This window comes from Condylura cristata, unplaced genomic scaffold, assembly GCF_000260355.1.
Source record: "Condylura cristata isolate star-nosed mole 26May11 unplaced genomic scaffold, ConCri1.0 scaffold00007, whole genome shotgun sequence".
NCBI lineage: Eukaryota > Metazoa > Chordata > Mammalia > Eulipotyphla > Talpidae > Condylura > Condylura cristata.
The window spans coordinates 40,466,744-40,483,454 of NW_004567108.1; the positions used below are offsets into that span (position 1 = coordinate 40,466,744).

At 40.8% G+C, this 16,711-nt stretch overlaps 1 protein-coding gene across 1 annotated transcript in view; it reads right to left on the reverse strand.

Moving 5' to 3' along the window:
• The window catches only part of PIK3R1 (phosphoinositide-3-kinase, regulatory subunit 1 (alpha)), a 77,889-nt gene that overhangs the window by 12,214 nt on the left and 48,964 nt on the right, over positions 1-16,711 (reverse strand). The window contains exons 3-7 of the mRNA XM_012721827.1: positions 13,827-13,919; positions 13,324-13,398; positions 8,080-8,211; positions 7,075-7,276; positions 6,788-6,867 (exon numbers count right to left, since the gene is read on the reverse strand). Coding sequence (XP_012577281.1) covers positions 6,788-6,867; positions 7,075-7,276; positions 8,080-8,211; positions 13,324-13,398; positions 13,827-13,919 — 582 coding nt within the window. The remainder of the gene's footprint in view (positions 1-6,787; positions 6,868-7,074; positions 7,277-8,079; positions 8,212-13,323; positions 13,399-13,826; positions 13,920-16,711) is intronic.

Consider the following 16,711-nt stretch of genomic DNA (forward strand, 5'->3'; position numbering starts at 1 on the left):
CAGGAGCCGGCCTGGCAGGTGTACCGCCTGCCAGGGAAGCACTCCCCAGGGGAACAGGGTCTTAATGTTTCCTAGTAGTGAGGGCTCCGCAGGGAGACTACTGTACCTCCCATGGACACTGCTCTATGAGCACCTTATGACTAACAAAGGAAGAAAATCCCCTCTCTGGCTGTTGTTACCACCAATTCCAACTCACTTTTCAATCACTACACACTTTATATTAAAAAGACCATCTGCCCCTGTCCCTGGGATGGCTACCTGGAAAGGGCATACCTTTCCAGAAGGGGTGGGGGGCACTGAGGCAGATTTTAAAGTTAACATTCAAATTTGACCTAAGAACATTTCCACTTCCATCAGCATGGATCACTTAACGGTGTGAAATCATGGCATCACTAACTTGAAAGCCAGAAAGCATTTTAAAGACCCATCAATTCTCTCATTAACCCCCTCCCTCCCCACACACTCTTCTGACAGCCTTCTGCTGTTCAATTCTAAGCTCCTTTTTTCTCTACCGAACTGATACCACTCTTCAGTTCCCCTCTGCCACTGGAAATAAAAATTAACAAGTGAAACTTAATTTCGCTTAAGCCACATGCAAAAATGTCACACCTACAACAAAACTCTGCCTTTTCTAGTTCTTATTTCAGTTTGTTTAGACTAAAAAATCCCTTCACACTCTATTGGTGATGAGGACCCAGTGGTCACAAGCAGTGATAAAGGAAGACCTGGGTGCTGGCAAGAGCACACAGGCAGGAACAACCAGCTTCGGGATTACTGCAGTGCCTGGGAAGCAACGCTAAACTCAGAGAAGTGGTTTTACAAACTTTCCTGCAACTGACATCAAAACCTACTTTTCCAATGAGAGGCAAAACCAGTCTGTGATTTTTCCAGCTCTAGCCAGCTGATCACAGGGACATACAGTTAATTCAGAGAATACCCTGGCATTGTGGGCTGCATAACTTGCCCTACTTTTAAAAATAGCCTTTCTAAAGCTGAAGCCTTGGGAACATCAGTCACGTGAGCATACCTGTCTAGAGCCACAGATTTCATGTCAAGACCTTCTAAGGCTAAAATGTTCTCATCTAAGAATATTTTATTTCAGAAAAAAAAATATTCACTCAGAAGCAGGGTACCTTCTACTTAAAGGAAGTGTTGGAAAAGATTTGAAAACTTCTTTCAAACACATTTCTCATATTATATATAATCATCTACCACAGAGGTTCTATTATGCTACCGAACGTGAGAGCTGAGTCTTTTCCCATTCAATTTTAGTCTTTGAAAAGTGATCCCCAGGCACATGCTCTTTATTAGTTTAAAAAGGGAGCCCTCTGCTGGTAGAAAGCAGTTAGCTCCTGCTTGGGGGAAAAAGGATCAACTTTCTGTTTCATTTATCTCAGACTAAGCCCAAAATTTCAAACAAATTGGTCAACAAAACTGTCCAACTGACATTTAACCTATTGTTAATTAAAAAATAGTTCAGTAAGAATAACTAATAAATCGAATGTCCAGATGGCCTAACAGTATTTTCACAAGGTAGCTAGGCTCTATCAAAACCTGTATTTTGATTTCAGCATTTCTAAGACCCCAAGAACTCGGCCATGCCAGAATACATATGATTACCTTCTGAATTCTTCAAAAACACTGTCTTTCTCTCTTCAAAATTTAAGGCTCATTTTGGAATAAAAAATAGATCTTATTTCACTTATCAGCCAGGAAAATGTACCGTAATTATTAAGACATGTTTGAAAGTTATATACCTTGAACGCGGTATCCATACATGCCCACCACCATCAAATGCTCCACAACCAGTTTTCATCTGCACAACCTCTCACATATTTTTGTGTTCTATCATTTATGCACAAAGATCATTTTTTTTTTAAAGGCAGCGAGAAAAGACTAAATGAACTAAAATCTTCATTTAAGGGTTAAATGAATGCCTCTTCATAATTTTAATTTAGGACAACTTAAGACAGAAGGGCTTTTCTGGATGAGACAAATCATTAATCCATGCTCAGTGCTCTTAGTGATTCCATGCTAAGAAAAAATCCCATTTCCATTTATAAACAAGTGTACTTTTACTTATGCACAAAACCAACATGTTATACAAGGTACCTGAAAAGGTGTGTCTGTAGCTTAGGGGACTAAAGTTATACCTCCCATGATTTCCCTCTCAGATGTGGGAGAAACAGGAGGCTGCACAGTGGAAACAAAAGTAAAACTGGGCCACACCCCACCACCATGTGCACCCTGAGATAAGGCGTGCTCTGAGCACACACTAAAGACCTCCTGTCAGTACCCCTCTGTATGGCTTGTTTTTGCTTCTTAACTCCTACTCCTTCTAAATGCATATGGTTTTTTTCAAGGTTTCATTTCTCACCTGTGAGACAACTCTCTAATGTCAGACCACATTTTAAACCCAATAAAAAATAAATCAGAGAAAAGTAAAACTCAAAGTCATTTCCCTCTACCTTAGTGCTTGCTTCAGTCTTGGTTGAAAACCAAGCCCACAGTATTTAAAACAAGATTTATGAATAATGTTTTGCAATGTACCAGTGGTTAAAAATTAACTCTGACAGGTGTGGAAGGGCAGGGGGGGGGGGAAATAGTCATTTATTTTCCACTCTGGGCTTCAGGGTGCAATATTAGACTTCAATTATGTAACATTAATATTTCTGAATATATCCATGAAACCTGAAAAATGCAAGTACACTTAAAATGGCTTTCATTCAAAAGCACCCCATGACAAATGTGCTGCTTTTACCTTAATTACCCTACAGATATCTGCGTTACCCACCTAGGTAGGTACAGAGAGGGGATTGCTAACCCGTAGTGAGTCAAAATCTGATGTCTGGCTTCAAATATTTTTAAGTCTTTAGTAACAAATGAAACTGCAAACAATCCACACAGTTCTGAGGATGGACTCTGCTTAATCCTTCAAACCCTACTTTCCTTTCAGACTGGGGAGAATCCTGACTTCACAAGTTTGCTAGGTACATCAAATGAGCGGTGTGAGAAAATTCTTTATCGCATAAAAACATTTCATTTGGATGGTTATCACTGTGCCCCTCTTTGTGCGAGGAAGCACTCAGAAAGAAAATACAGTTGCCCAGATGATGCTGACAGGAAGAACTACAGAGCAGTGAAGTGAAAGAGAACAGGGCACCAACAGGTACAAACGCTGAGTGTGCTGACAATTCGGGCACAAAGCAGGGCAGCTCGGGGTGCTCTGGGACAACTGTGGCCTGCTGCACGTGTTGTGCACTGTGCAAAGGCACCTGCCATGGTGGCAGTGGGTGCTGGAACTGAAATCTAAGTTCCTCCACTCGCTAATAAAGGGCCTTGAGCAGAGAAAAGGGCCTCAAAAAAAAGCCATTCTTCCTGCTCCCCAGTAATACACTGGCCGGAGACCACACAACACCTGACCAGCATGCATGTCTCTTTCAGAATACATTAAACCCCTTAGAACTCCCAGAGGCCTGCCTCTGGTGACTAGGAATATGGGGGACCAGAGGGGAGCATGGCCTGACAGCACTTAGGTAGCATTAACTCAGGATGGTGGGTGGAGGAGTATGAGCCTCTGCCTTGCAGAAGCCAGCTCAGGCAGGACCTTTAAAACTAGAGCACTTGTATGGGACTCCTGAACGTCACTACTTATCACCTCATTTAACCCTGCACAGAGTCTGCATTATTCCCATTGAACAGATAGGAAAACTGTTTGGAAAGGCTGAGTTAAATGATGTATTTGGCAAGGAAAGCAAGAGTTTTGATTTTAACCTCTTTGCCTCATAACGGTTCCTTCCATCACATGACTGATGGAGTGACTGGGGGCCTTATCCCCAAAGCTAAAACAATCACCATGCGGCTTTTTATTATATGTGACCCTTAGAAGTGAACTTCATATACTTTTGTTGCCTAGAAGTGTCACAGGGCTTTTTGACTGGGTGCTCAATCCACTCCTCCTGGGTTCATGAAAGTTTCAAAACCCAGGCCAGCAGACAGAGTGGTAGGCTGGACTCTGGGGCAGTCGAGATCCAGCACACGCTGGCTGGGTAGCAGCACCTGAAACGCTCAACCTCTGGTGCCTCAGTTTCTTCCTGTCAAAATGAAGAGCTGAGACAATGCTTTTATCTCTAAGCTGATGTTCTTATGATACTGTCACTGAAAATATTTACTCCTTTTATAAAGGCTGGTAAAAATATCAAGCCATTATCTTTGTACTTTGCCATTTATTTTGAATACATCTTTGAAGCCAAGCTCCTTGAATTGAAATGTTATTTCTCCTTCCCCTATTCAAATTGTGCCTATTTCAAATCCTGTTTCTTATACTTTAACTTTTCCTGCCTACTCATTTACCCTAAAAGTCACCATCCACATCTCTCAAGTTCTTTTTATACTTATAGTACATGCACTCCCACCTAGCATTTAATTAGATAGCATTTGTTAATAGGTCTTACTTGAATTGGCACTTTCCCTCAAATCAGTAGTTCTGCCTATCAGTGCAAGTCCCACCCGGTAAAAACAAGAAAAGATGTCCCTCTGCTCTACCATGTCAGGCTTCCCCTCCTAAATATCACTCAAATACTCATTCCTTGCCACAACAATAAAGTTATTGCAAATGAATGATTTCTGACTGTTCCCTGGAGCTGCACTGATGTTATACGTCTGAAGCCCTCTGGGTACCAGCGTGTGCCAGATCAATGCGAAGGGTTCCGCACAAAGTCACATTCCAGCCAGGCCTGAGAAATCATCTCTATGACCTGGGTGCTCTGCCAGTCATTTGCACTGGTCCCATTCCTGAATGCAAAGGTATTAAGAATGAGGACATTTCTCTGGGGATGGAAGTGTATTTCTACAAGTGAGAGATGCTGCTGAAGCAACCATTTGCCTCCCAAGCATCTATGCAATTTCCAAAATAGCTAAGAAATGTCACATACAGGCAAGAGTGACTCCAGTAGGAGTCACTCTTTAAACATTCTTGGAGTCAATGATTTTGGACGGTCTGCACGAATTCTGGGATAGTCTAGCTGACGTTAAAGGCCTTAGCTGACAGAACTAATCCACTTCTGGAATTGGCAAATTGGAATTCTTCCTTAGAAGAACGTAGGTAGGGTCTTAACACACGTCAGGCAGTGTTAAATGTACATTACAAAAATGGCTGCAGTGATTCTTTTCCTTTGTAGTCATATCTTACGTAGAAGTTCTCAAATACTTTGTTATACAATTGTGAACTTCTGTCCAACCATGTCTGTCCTGTAGCTTCCATATCTCCATTCCCTAGGACACCAGGACCGCCCCTGCCCTGCCCTGAAAGAAGAGTCCAGCCCTGAGGCGAACTTCCCACATAACTCACAGGTAGTGAAAGGTCTTCGTCTGGACCTTCTGTACTCTGTCTTGCTAGTTCTCTTCCTTCCCCACCCAGGTGACATGCTCCACACCTGCTCTGTCCACTCATCACAGGGCACACCTCACCTCATCACATTCTTTCCTGCTGAGCCCAAACACAGCCTCTGAACACCAGCACAGAGCTCCAAAATCCAGTCACAAATGACCCAAGCTGTCACATGAGCCAAGCACTTTTGGACAAATTTTAGGCCACGTCTGTTGACAAGACTTCCAAATACAGTTCCCTCACAGACTTCAGTATTGCTGGTCAGAATCTGACTGATGTGATCTGGGAGAAGTGGAGCCTGCCTTGCTTGCCTCCTATCCACATGCTTGCTTCTGCCACCTTGCTCAAATACATTTCGAAATCTATTTACAGCCTGTCCACGGAAGCCCCTCCCAATACCTGCCTCTGAGTGGGTCCCCATCCCATCCTTCAGTCCATCCATACAGGTGGGTGTTAGGCCTCAAGCCCTCTCCACAGTCTGTCCCAACCAACTGCAAACCACCAAGCCTGACTATGTAACAACCAAAAAAAGGTACAATTTCATTCACCATTGAATGACACTGATAAATGGGTCCCTGTGCCTGCTCATCCAGAGATAAATTTGTAATTTGCATGAGTTACTTATACTAAATCATCAATTCATGATGTGTTATTAAATCATAGCACAGATGACAAGCAACACCTTCTTCTGGTCTTGAAACTGCACTTCACGTAGAGGCTCCCATCACTACTCAAATGACCAGCTTCTATCAGCTCACTTTTAAACAGTGTATAATAAAGATTATTGAGACTTTCCACAGTAGAAGAAAAAGACACGATTTAGATTAAAACTACTGCTAGCACGGTCCACACTTCCTGCTTTGTTAAGTGACTAATTGAAAGCCAGCCTGCTTTCAAAGAAGTATCTGGCTTGCTCTAACTTGCTGCAGTGAACACCCTGGTTTCATACTGCTTGCATTATTGAAAATGTTTATTTTGACACACATTTCTCAGTATACCGCTTCCAAAAACCACATTCCAAAATAATTTAAATTACATAGTAATTATAAATCTCCTACTTTATAAGTATTAGAAAGAAAAACAAAAATGTCAACAATTAAAATGAAATCTGTAATTAACTCAACAACCAGAAGTATAAAAGTTGAGGGGTGCAGAGAACACTCCCAACAACCACCCTCTCAAACCAAGAGCTTAATCCACAAATACGAAGTCTGGATAATATTTACCATGTACACTATCGTTCAGGTAATTTTTTCTTTAAATCACAAGGTAACATGTTATTAAGGTTCTTGATTCCACAAGAAACTTGTTAAGTCAATGGAGGTAAAAAGCTACCATTTTTCAGGATTTTAAAAGTAAGACATTAAAATGACATTTTAAATGTTGAAAAGGCTTTACCTGGTGCAGGCTGTCGTTCATTCCATTCAGTTGAGATTAAAATTTCTACAACTTTTATGAGGTGTTCCGTATTCTCAGAGCTTTAAAAAAAAAAAAAAAGATTTATTAGAAACCTTCTCCCTGAAGCACAAACCCATATTTATTTGTACACATTCAAGTGAAGGTGTCTGGTGTAAATATGCTTATATATGCTTACATGTGCTGTGAACTAGCACCAGTATAAGCTCATTTATCAATGTAGTATTATCCTCACTACCCCAAATACACACTTCTTCCCTTTCACTTACCAGGCTGCTGGAAATCTGAAAAGTAGAGGGCTGAAAAGTTCAGAGAGTACTCTTGCATTCAAAAGATTTTTGCTGGCAGTTTGAGAGAGCTTGAAGAAATGTTTTAGCAAATACTGAAGCGTAAGCCAATACTGATGAGGTATGTTAGGCGACCTAATGAGTTTCTTCAACAGCTGGATATATTCTTCGGAGCTTTGTACTTCTAGAAGTTTCAAAGAAAAAAAGGCAAGAAAAAAACAGTAAGAGGCTGTGTCGAGGTATTAGTGAAAAACACTTAGAAAATTTCTATTTACAGAAAAATGACTTGTTTAAAACAAAATCATCAGAAGTAGCATCCAGGACATTTGCTCAGGGTAGAATGGGTGTTGTGAGAAAGTAGAAATCTCAAGTCAAATGGAAATGCAACAAACTCTTGTTAAAAAAAAAAAAAAAAACCACAAGAAGTTCAGGGCGTACTGGCTGAGATCTGCCCTCTATTGAGCAGCTTCAAGTGAGACTGTGATTGGCTCATTTGGAGGCGCATCAGATAAAGTATGTCTCATAGGTTTTAACTTGGAAGGTGATGAACCACAGTTTCCTGTCTCCAAAGCACTTTAACTGAGCAGCATTAGCTCTTAAAACTGAGTCCTCTTCCCTCAACACTTTTTGTAATGGCCACTAAAGGAGCTTGATAAGAACATCCCCAGTAATGGGCCCTGGTCTGTTCCCTGAAACCAATGGAACACTGTGGCCTTCACTGATGTAATGAACTTAGTTAATACTGATAAAGGTTAACAGGTAGCCATTTCAACATGCGGGCAGTCTTCCTAAGCAAACGAGAACCTGGGATTTCAATTGGATGCCCTACTAAGGAAGGGAATTTGTGCTGATGGTGGGTGGGGGAGGGTACATTTCTACTAGTAGTTTTAAAATATCTTCATAGGTAACATTTAGCAAAGTTTACACACACATCCACACCTCAATAAATGTATATGTTCAGTGAGGTTCTCAAGGGAGAAAACAAACCTGGGGCCAGAGAAATCATCTCACTGTAAACGGCTACCGGAATGACAGGATTTGGTAAGTCCAGGAGATAGCGTTTGAAAGCATCCGCTAAAATTTGCACATCGATCATTTCCAAGTCCACGGATGCGGCATCTATGATAGAAACGTTAAAAAAAAAATTTTCAGACATTTTCTGAAGGTTTGACTTAATGGTGACAGATAAAAGGAAAGAATATGAAGACAAATCAAAGACACTTGAGAATTGATTAGCAGTTTCTGACAGGGTTGCTGCTGGCATTCCGAGCAGAATAACTTTTCTTTGTGGAGCTGTGTCCCCCACTCAACAAGCACTTAGCACAATGGCCCTGCCCAGGACGCCCAGAACATTTGCTCAGACTGGAGCAACAAAAACACTCTTCCCTCTTAGGGGCCACCTTGTGTCTCCCCACTGAACCACCTGCACCTCAGAAAGTAGCCACATCTGGAGAGAAGGTCTTTAAAGAGGTAGTTAAAATGAGGTCATTAAGGAGGACCTTACTCCACGTTGACTAATGTCCTTGTACTAGGAAAGGATTTGGACACTTGGAGGAACAGTGGGGTAGCACACTCAGACAGCAGTCCCGGAGAGCACCGTGAAGAGACAGCCATAGACAAGCCAAAGAGAAAGGCCATGCTAACAGCCTAACCCGCCTGCTCTGGGACTTTCAGCCTCAAGAATTGTGAGACAACAGGTTTGTTTTATTTTTTTGGTTTTTTGGTTTGTTTTTTAAGTCACCCGCCCTGTATAATTTTTGTGGCAGTTCAAGGAAACATATATAGTCCCCCGAATATTTCCAGATACTTTCTGCAGGGTGGTTCTGCCCTGATGAGAAGGTTCTGCCTAGGAATGGTTAATCCTCTAGTAAATGCTTCCTAAAACTTCAATAGAAAACAGGAAATACAATTTCCTAGATCTCCTAAAATATGAGTTGAGAGATACTGTGTATCTCATAATTAACACAAATTTAAGCTAACAGAGAAATGAATGATTGAGCAGTAAGATCTTTCAGAATTTTTAGCAAGAACATTCATACAAATAAACTTTGGACCATTTCCCCCTGAATCTGACAGGGTATTACTAGTCTAACGTATTGGCACTGAGTTGTCTGTAATAAAGATAAGACAGGCACATCTATCTACCGAGTCCTTCAGCAGGAAAAAAGGCCAGACTGTACAATAAGTGTGATAGTAGTCAAAACCACTCTGAGTATTTGGGATAAAGAGGCACAGAGCCCAGCAGAAACAAAAGACACGGGGAACAGAAGTCAGGGGCAGGACTGACCAAGGGCATCTTGAAATGGGAACAGCATTGGAGGGTGCTGAAGGAGTAATTCTAGTGACATGAAGAATGTCTTGGAATAAGACTTGTGTACTCCATGAAGAAGAGGGTTGATGAGCAAAATGCTACATTTTTTACAGCTTTGCTGATGTCAGTGTTAAGTTGGAAAGAAATTTTGTTGAAAGTAAAGATACATTTTTGAAGATCTGAAACAAAATGACGAGCTCTGAATTCTAAAGCAGTTAGAAATATGGGGGATATTATCATTAATTGAAACTGCTTGGTGATCGACATAATTAGGCTGTGGCTTAGGCAAGAACACTAATTCCAAGTTTACTTCAAGGTGTTTCAGGAGGAATAGGCAAGAGGGCATAGAACCCCAGATACCCATAAGCAAAATGTGACAATGTAAATCACTCTAGGTTTAAGACTGAAGCTACAGAAATTCTTTGGACACATCATTATCATAAAGCAAACTTGCCCCATTTAAGACCTGAAATACACTCACACAATACAGTGAAGCTCTGAGAAAAATCCATCTGCTATAAAATGTGCAAGGATGTGTTTGGGAAAATGAATGATACAATGAAAAAAGTAAAGAAACAGAGTTAATTTATTTAAATGTCCTACAAAGAACTCACCAGAGGCATGCCACATCTTTAGCAAGAATAGAGAAGGTAAGACTAGATCTTTGCAGACAGGGTCAACATTAAAAATAAGCTGTCTGAGTGTCATAACTGTGCGTCTAGCTACAGGAACATTTCACAGTCTCCGATTTTTTTGACAAGCTTCTGGCCCTTCCATATACCTTGCTCCCTGTCTGCTTCAAGGAATACACACCTCTGCTAAGCAAAGTAACAAGAGCTGATATCCTAAAAATGCATAACAGCCTTAAAAGAGAGTCAATAAAAAACCTCAAGACATGAGAGACTCCACATCCCTCCCCCCTGGGCAGGGTTTCAGGACTTCTCTCTGTGAGAGCAGGCTAGTCAGCCAGGGTGCCCTCTGCCACCTCACAGACAGGAAGATAATGACCCATCTCCTTCGGAGGCCGAGCACCTCAAGGGCATGGACTATGGCTCTCACCTGCCCTCCTAGCATCTCTTAGTGCCCGGCATGTACAATGTGCTTGTCAAGGGTCCGTGGACAGAACTCTAAGAAGTCCTTAGAACAATTAACCACATTCACCCTTCTCTAACTTATAAGGTGTAATCCAGAGTATTTTTATAGTTATTGAGTGCAATAAACCTGTGCAGTCTTGGAATAAGTTCATCTTACATCAAATTCTACTAGAGTTGAGGACATATTATGTTCTATGTATTTTTTAATATGACCTCCAAAGTTCCTCAGGGTTTCTGACTGTTGTGCTCTAAGGCTCCTTTTCTGCATTAAAACTACTCAAACATACTCTTGTAGCACTACATACACCTTTCAGAAAATAACTTTTGAAGCTAGCTGGTAAAAGCTACATATTCTACATATTCTCTGGATTGAGAGAGTTTACATCTTCGTCCACTCAGGATACTCACAACAGGTAAACAGTAAATATTCTGCAACATTTCACCCTCTTCCCACTAGAGTGAATTCTCTCCCCAAGGGATCTCTATCTAGAATAGTAGTTCTCAGTGGAGTTCTTAACTTTACTGCCTCTCCCTCACCATCAGGAGAAATCTGGCAATGTCTGGGGAAATTTCTGATTGGCACTACAGGTGTTAGAAGCACCGGCACCCAGGGGAGCAGAGGCTAGGGCTATAATACCTTACAGTGCACAGGAAACCCCTTCCTCTCACCTACAAGTCATTCAAACACGAATTACTCAGAATAAATTGTCAAAAGTGCTCAGGTTGAAAAAGACTTGTTCAGTTAAGCGATACAAAGTATTCATGAGAAAACTTACACCATTATATGTGAAATGAGACAAGAAAAGAAAATTCATTTTAGTGATCAGTAGTAGAGGGGGAAAAATAAAGACTTTTGGAATTAGAACAATTAGGATGCAAGTCCCAGCTTTGCCACTGAGAAGGAACTAATATTTCTATCACAAGGGAATGCGTGGGCGAGATAAAAGAACCTAGCAGGTGCCAATAAAGGGCGCTGTGGTCCCCCATGTCTGGCCTCTTCAGACACTGGCAATTCACAGAGCTTGTTAAAGGCCACTTTTTTTTTTTTTTTTAAAGGTTAAATGATTTATCTCTGAGCTTCCTCCAGGATTATTGTATAATATTTATGACCTGAAAAATCCTCAAGTTGGAAACAGTCCTGGAGATCTACTCCTAAATTCAGATAATGTTTACTCTCTTCTGGCCACAAAAATCACTTTGATAAGAGTCCCACTGATACTAGTTTTCTACATGTGTGTTTGGTTGTAAGTGGAGAAGGAAAGCTGTCACAATCTACTGCTGACGTGAATTTTGGTTTTTTATTCCACTCACAGGTGGTGTGAAGACTTTGTTTTTTAAAGCTAAACTGCATCATTATGTATTTAGTCACATTTAAAAACTTAACCACTGTTTCTCAAATAGCTCCCATTTCATTTGTCTCTGATGTCTAAGCATTTCCTGTGTCTTCTGACATGTACAATTTGACCAGCTTTCTGATCACATACAAATTTATATCTCACTGGCTAAGGACAAAACACTTATAGCATGACATTTACTGAACACCACGTTAAAGCTATTAAAAATAAAGAAAAATAAGTCTTTCACCTTGAGATTTTGGCTGGTCAATTTTTAGTGACCTGCCCTGTGGATGAGACAGCAGATTCATCAGCAAAGAAAACCAGCCTGGTAAGTGTGTAGGGTTGATTTCCATGTACAAAAGAAAAATAAAAGTCGAAAACCTTTTGTAAAAGCTTCAAACAAGTGGGTGGTGCACTTCAAGTGAAACTATTTACTGATAAAGATCTAATCTCCTTCTTCTCCTCCAGAAACATCTTTTCTAGAAATTGTCATCAGCTGCCTCATTTTGAAGTTGCCTCACACTTCAGAATTTCATTTATTAAATGACATATGGGCATTCTTTGCACAATTACACACTTGAAAGAGCTTCTTCCCAAACTTTGTGGTTCAAACATGCCAATTCGGTTAAAATAATGTGAGACAGGAAATTATTATTTATTCAAGTATTGAGAGGGAATGAAGAATCTGGGGGATTCTTCTAGATGATAACCTATTGGGATGATGGCAAAGAAATTTATTCACATTTGAATAGTATTCTTTTGCTTCTGTCTGACCAAGAAGGAAGGGGGCAAATACTTGCTGTCATTTCACCAGAGCTATGGAGAGAGCTGCCATGTATTGGCCAACTGTGCTCAGTTCTTCACTGACCAGTTTGGCAGCTTGAAACTGACCATAGTAGGACTATTTACACCATGGAAATGGGCAAATGCTAAAAGTCAGAGCTTGCTTCCCCATAGAGCTATTTATCAACATATTCTGAATATAATATCATGAAGTGGCTTCATGTAAATATGGCATGAAAAAGCAGAGGAGGAAGGGAGAAAGCAAGAACAAAATGGAAGAGGACGGGAAAAGGTCAGTAGAGATATTTGTTAAATGACACAGACTTATAAATATTTTTTAAACTGATCCAGATGAGTTAGATGCAGCCAGCTGCAGGGTCAGGATTAGATGGTAGGCACTGAAGAGCCAGGGAAAGCCCACGAGACTGTATCGCTCCTCGGCAAGTCCTGCAGGACCTGGCTGTGAGGACAGTCAACGTGCCTGCAGGCAGGCACACACACCGCCAGTCAGGAGACAAACATCAAAGGTCTGCAAAAGACGTGCACTGTTTCCATAATAGGGCAGAGGGAGCTGTGCAAGCTATCTGGGCTCCCTTCAAATTCAGAATGCCACAAGTCTGAGGTTTTTGTTGTGTTTGTGTTTTACCTGAAATAGAAAGGTAACAACTGTCTTTCCCATTTGTATTTCTAACTCCAAGACACTCACCACAATCAAAAAGCTGTCGTAATTCTGCTGGGTTGCTGGAGCTCTGTGTTCTGTATAGAGTTGAACATTCCAGACCTAGGACACAAAACAGACTGAGTATGCAAAATACAGCTCTCTGAGGACCGGCAAGCTTGCTGCCAGAAAGACATTCCAGTTTCCATCCAGTATCTATTCTAGATGTAACAAATATTCTTGGAAGTCAACTCCTACTATTAATCTTATCTGGCATGTCAATACTTTTGGCAAAATCATCCGCCCACTTAGGAGCATGTTAATTACATTTATTAAATTATGGAGAATTTAATCATTTCCATACAATAACTACATGCTAATCTAGAGTCAGAAGTCACAGACTGGATTAATTCTCAGGACAGAGCTCCAAATAGTGTGTGTCTCTAGCACAGGCAGCAAGAATGAATTTCCTGAGCCCCAAAGATGAACAGAAATTCTAACACCCCCAAAAGGCTAGGACAAGTACCGACTCCCTCTACCAGTCAGATTACCTTTCTTTTCGATGGCTTCCACTAGCTTGATAAGAAGAGGTGGGGCAATGTCAGGAGGAGTAAACTGTTCTGCGAGATCTGGAAGAGTCAAAGCTGCAAGCAAACAAAAGTCAATGATTACATTTAAGTTAGGGGTCATTGACTACATTACAGAACAATGAAGTGCACTGAAATACAAAATAATTGAGTCATGTCTCACAGTAGCAAACTCAGGTCTGAGCAACAGAAACTCCTGTGCTGGGCCTGGTGCTTTGAGAGGCTCCTCTGTGTTCTCCTCTAGCTATGTTCTTCCTCCACTGTGCTGAGTTTTGGGGGTGAAGGGGACATGCCTACTTCTCTCTTCAGATACACTCGGTAAGCTTACCCACCAGTCCCAGACCCAGTGGCTTCCCCCCTCCCCCAGACCTATCCTCCTCACAACAGACCTTTGTGTGGGGGTGCAGCCCTGGGCTCTGAGGCATGGACTGGTGCTGAGACCGCATGGAAGGGAGTTTGGATGTCATGGCCTGGGAAGTGTCAGGGAAAGCCAGGGTCAGCTCTGCCCTTATCACTGTGCTCTGGGGTGGAAATCTGAGGAGCCCAAGAAATCTAATTAAAAAATGGCTCCCTGGTGGCTATGAAGGATAGGGGGGGCGGGGGTGGGGTGGGGCACATTCTAATGGAAAGTCTGATAGCATGACTTGTAATTTCAATTAGTTAAGACACAGGTATTGGGCATCCTCTTATACACCTGCCCTAGGCCCCAGAGTGTCAGGGGTAGGCCTAGGATCAGATGTGGAAGCCAAATGAAGGGCCACTGGCTGTACACTTTAAATCCCTCTGTGTACCTACTATCAGAAACTTTACTTCTTTACATATACTTTGGAGAGTCAGTATCTTAAGAAACTGTCTATTCTTTATATATATATATATATTCTACCAACTGGAATGATACAAAAGAAAAAAATCTAATTGGATGACATTCACAAATAATGCCCTGCAACATTATAGTAACTATATTCTCACTCCAAATATATATGAAGCCATTTTTAATGAAAATATTTTTCTCCCAATACCAGAAGAGGGAGCTAACTTTATTCACCTCAGATTTCTCAAACTGCGAGATAGGTTGATGACAGCGTTTATGAAAATATCTGCATGTATACACTGTTCATTAGTCATCAGTAAATGACTTTTCAGACACTGAAGGTTTATCACAGTGTGCTCTTGTCAAAGAACAGCTGATAAAATGTAAGAAAGATTAAATATTTACAATTCGGCCTAATGAGATTTCAGTGGTATGATTCTTTGTAAGCCATATATCACGTTCAAGCAATTTTATAATTAAGCTCATCTTAATGAGTCAACATATAGTAACAGATGCCCGATTTAAAAAAAAAGTTATTCTGACTTAGAGAACTGAGTATGATTTATGTCATTTTGCGAACCTAAACCCTGTCATATAAGACCTTTTCAGTTTGCAATATGCCCTGTGATAAACAGTTACATGTGATCTTGCGACCTGACTCTATTAACCATTCCAACTCCCGGGATCAAAGAAGAGCTAACTTAGGCAAGACAATTATGCAGCAACCTTATCCAACAGAACTTTCTGTGGTAATGAAAATGTTCTACTAACTGTGCTATCCAAAAAAGCAATGAATAGACACATGTGGCTTTTTAGCATCTGAAATGTGACTATTATGAGCGAGGAACTAAATTTTTAATTTTTATTGATTTAAATTTAAAAAGCTGTAAGTGGCCAGTGACCATGATATTGGTAAGCACAGTCATCAGGCTAGCTAGGCAAGTTTTGTCAATAGCAGATGAAAGACTCATGAATTGGCTTTGTGCCACAAAGACCCCACTCTCAAGCTTTCCTTGAGGGCAGAGCACTTGACACAGGGCAGTCAATATCTGAACTCAGGGCATGCAAAGTTTACCACGCAGCCCCCTGTATGACTGACCACACTCTGGACTCCATAAAGCAGGAGGAGGTGCCGCTTTTTCTAGACACTGCTGTGCAGGCTGGGGGAGCGCATCTCTCCCGTGTTCCCCACACTGCCGGAACCCTTGATCATCTGGGCAATATACTAGGAATACATGTTCCCAGCTACCACCCCATACCCCCGAATCAAAAGATCCAGATCCAGGAATGAAGCTCATAATCTGTTTGGAACTAATAATACATCTTTAGGATATACTATTATGACAAACAAATTCACAGGAGTGACTTCTACAAAAGTCTAGCAGTGCCAGCCTCCAAATTTCTAAATGTTAAGAGCATTTGAAAGATGCTTAAGAACTTCAGATAGTCTTTTTAATTACAAACATCATAAAGTAAAAGAAACACCATAAAGTGAAAAAGCGTGCCCTTTATTTCCCTTGATAAAAACTGTAAACTACCCTCTCCCTAAGCTTATCAGGTCAAAATAAATAAATAAAATAAAACCCTCTCCCAAAGATGACTTCTACACTGAGCAAATGAACCATCATCCTGTAAGCATATGTAATAGAAAAAAATAGAAAAGAAGAGAAGGCAGCTTTAAGATCAACTTCAGTATCTCTCTTTAGCCTGCTCAAACTTACAGGTCTTACATGCCAACAGGCAAAAACACTCCTTGAGATTGAGTAATAAATCTACTTACATATTCTTACCACACTTGTGTAACAAACATGCCCAATTGGTCTTTCTCTCCCTCAAAAATTACAAAAGCATTTTTCAAATAAATCTTTAAAATTGGGAACTCAAAATGGAATTACTTAATAAAGGTTTATCTCCTTCTAGAATCTTATCAAAAACCATAGTTTCTGTAGGTAAATACGAAAGTTAAATTAACAGTTCATTACATTGTGACTGAAATATGCACTGAACAGTTCTATTACCTCAATAGGCAAATACCATT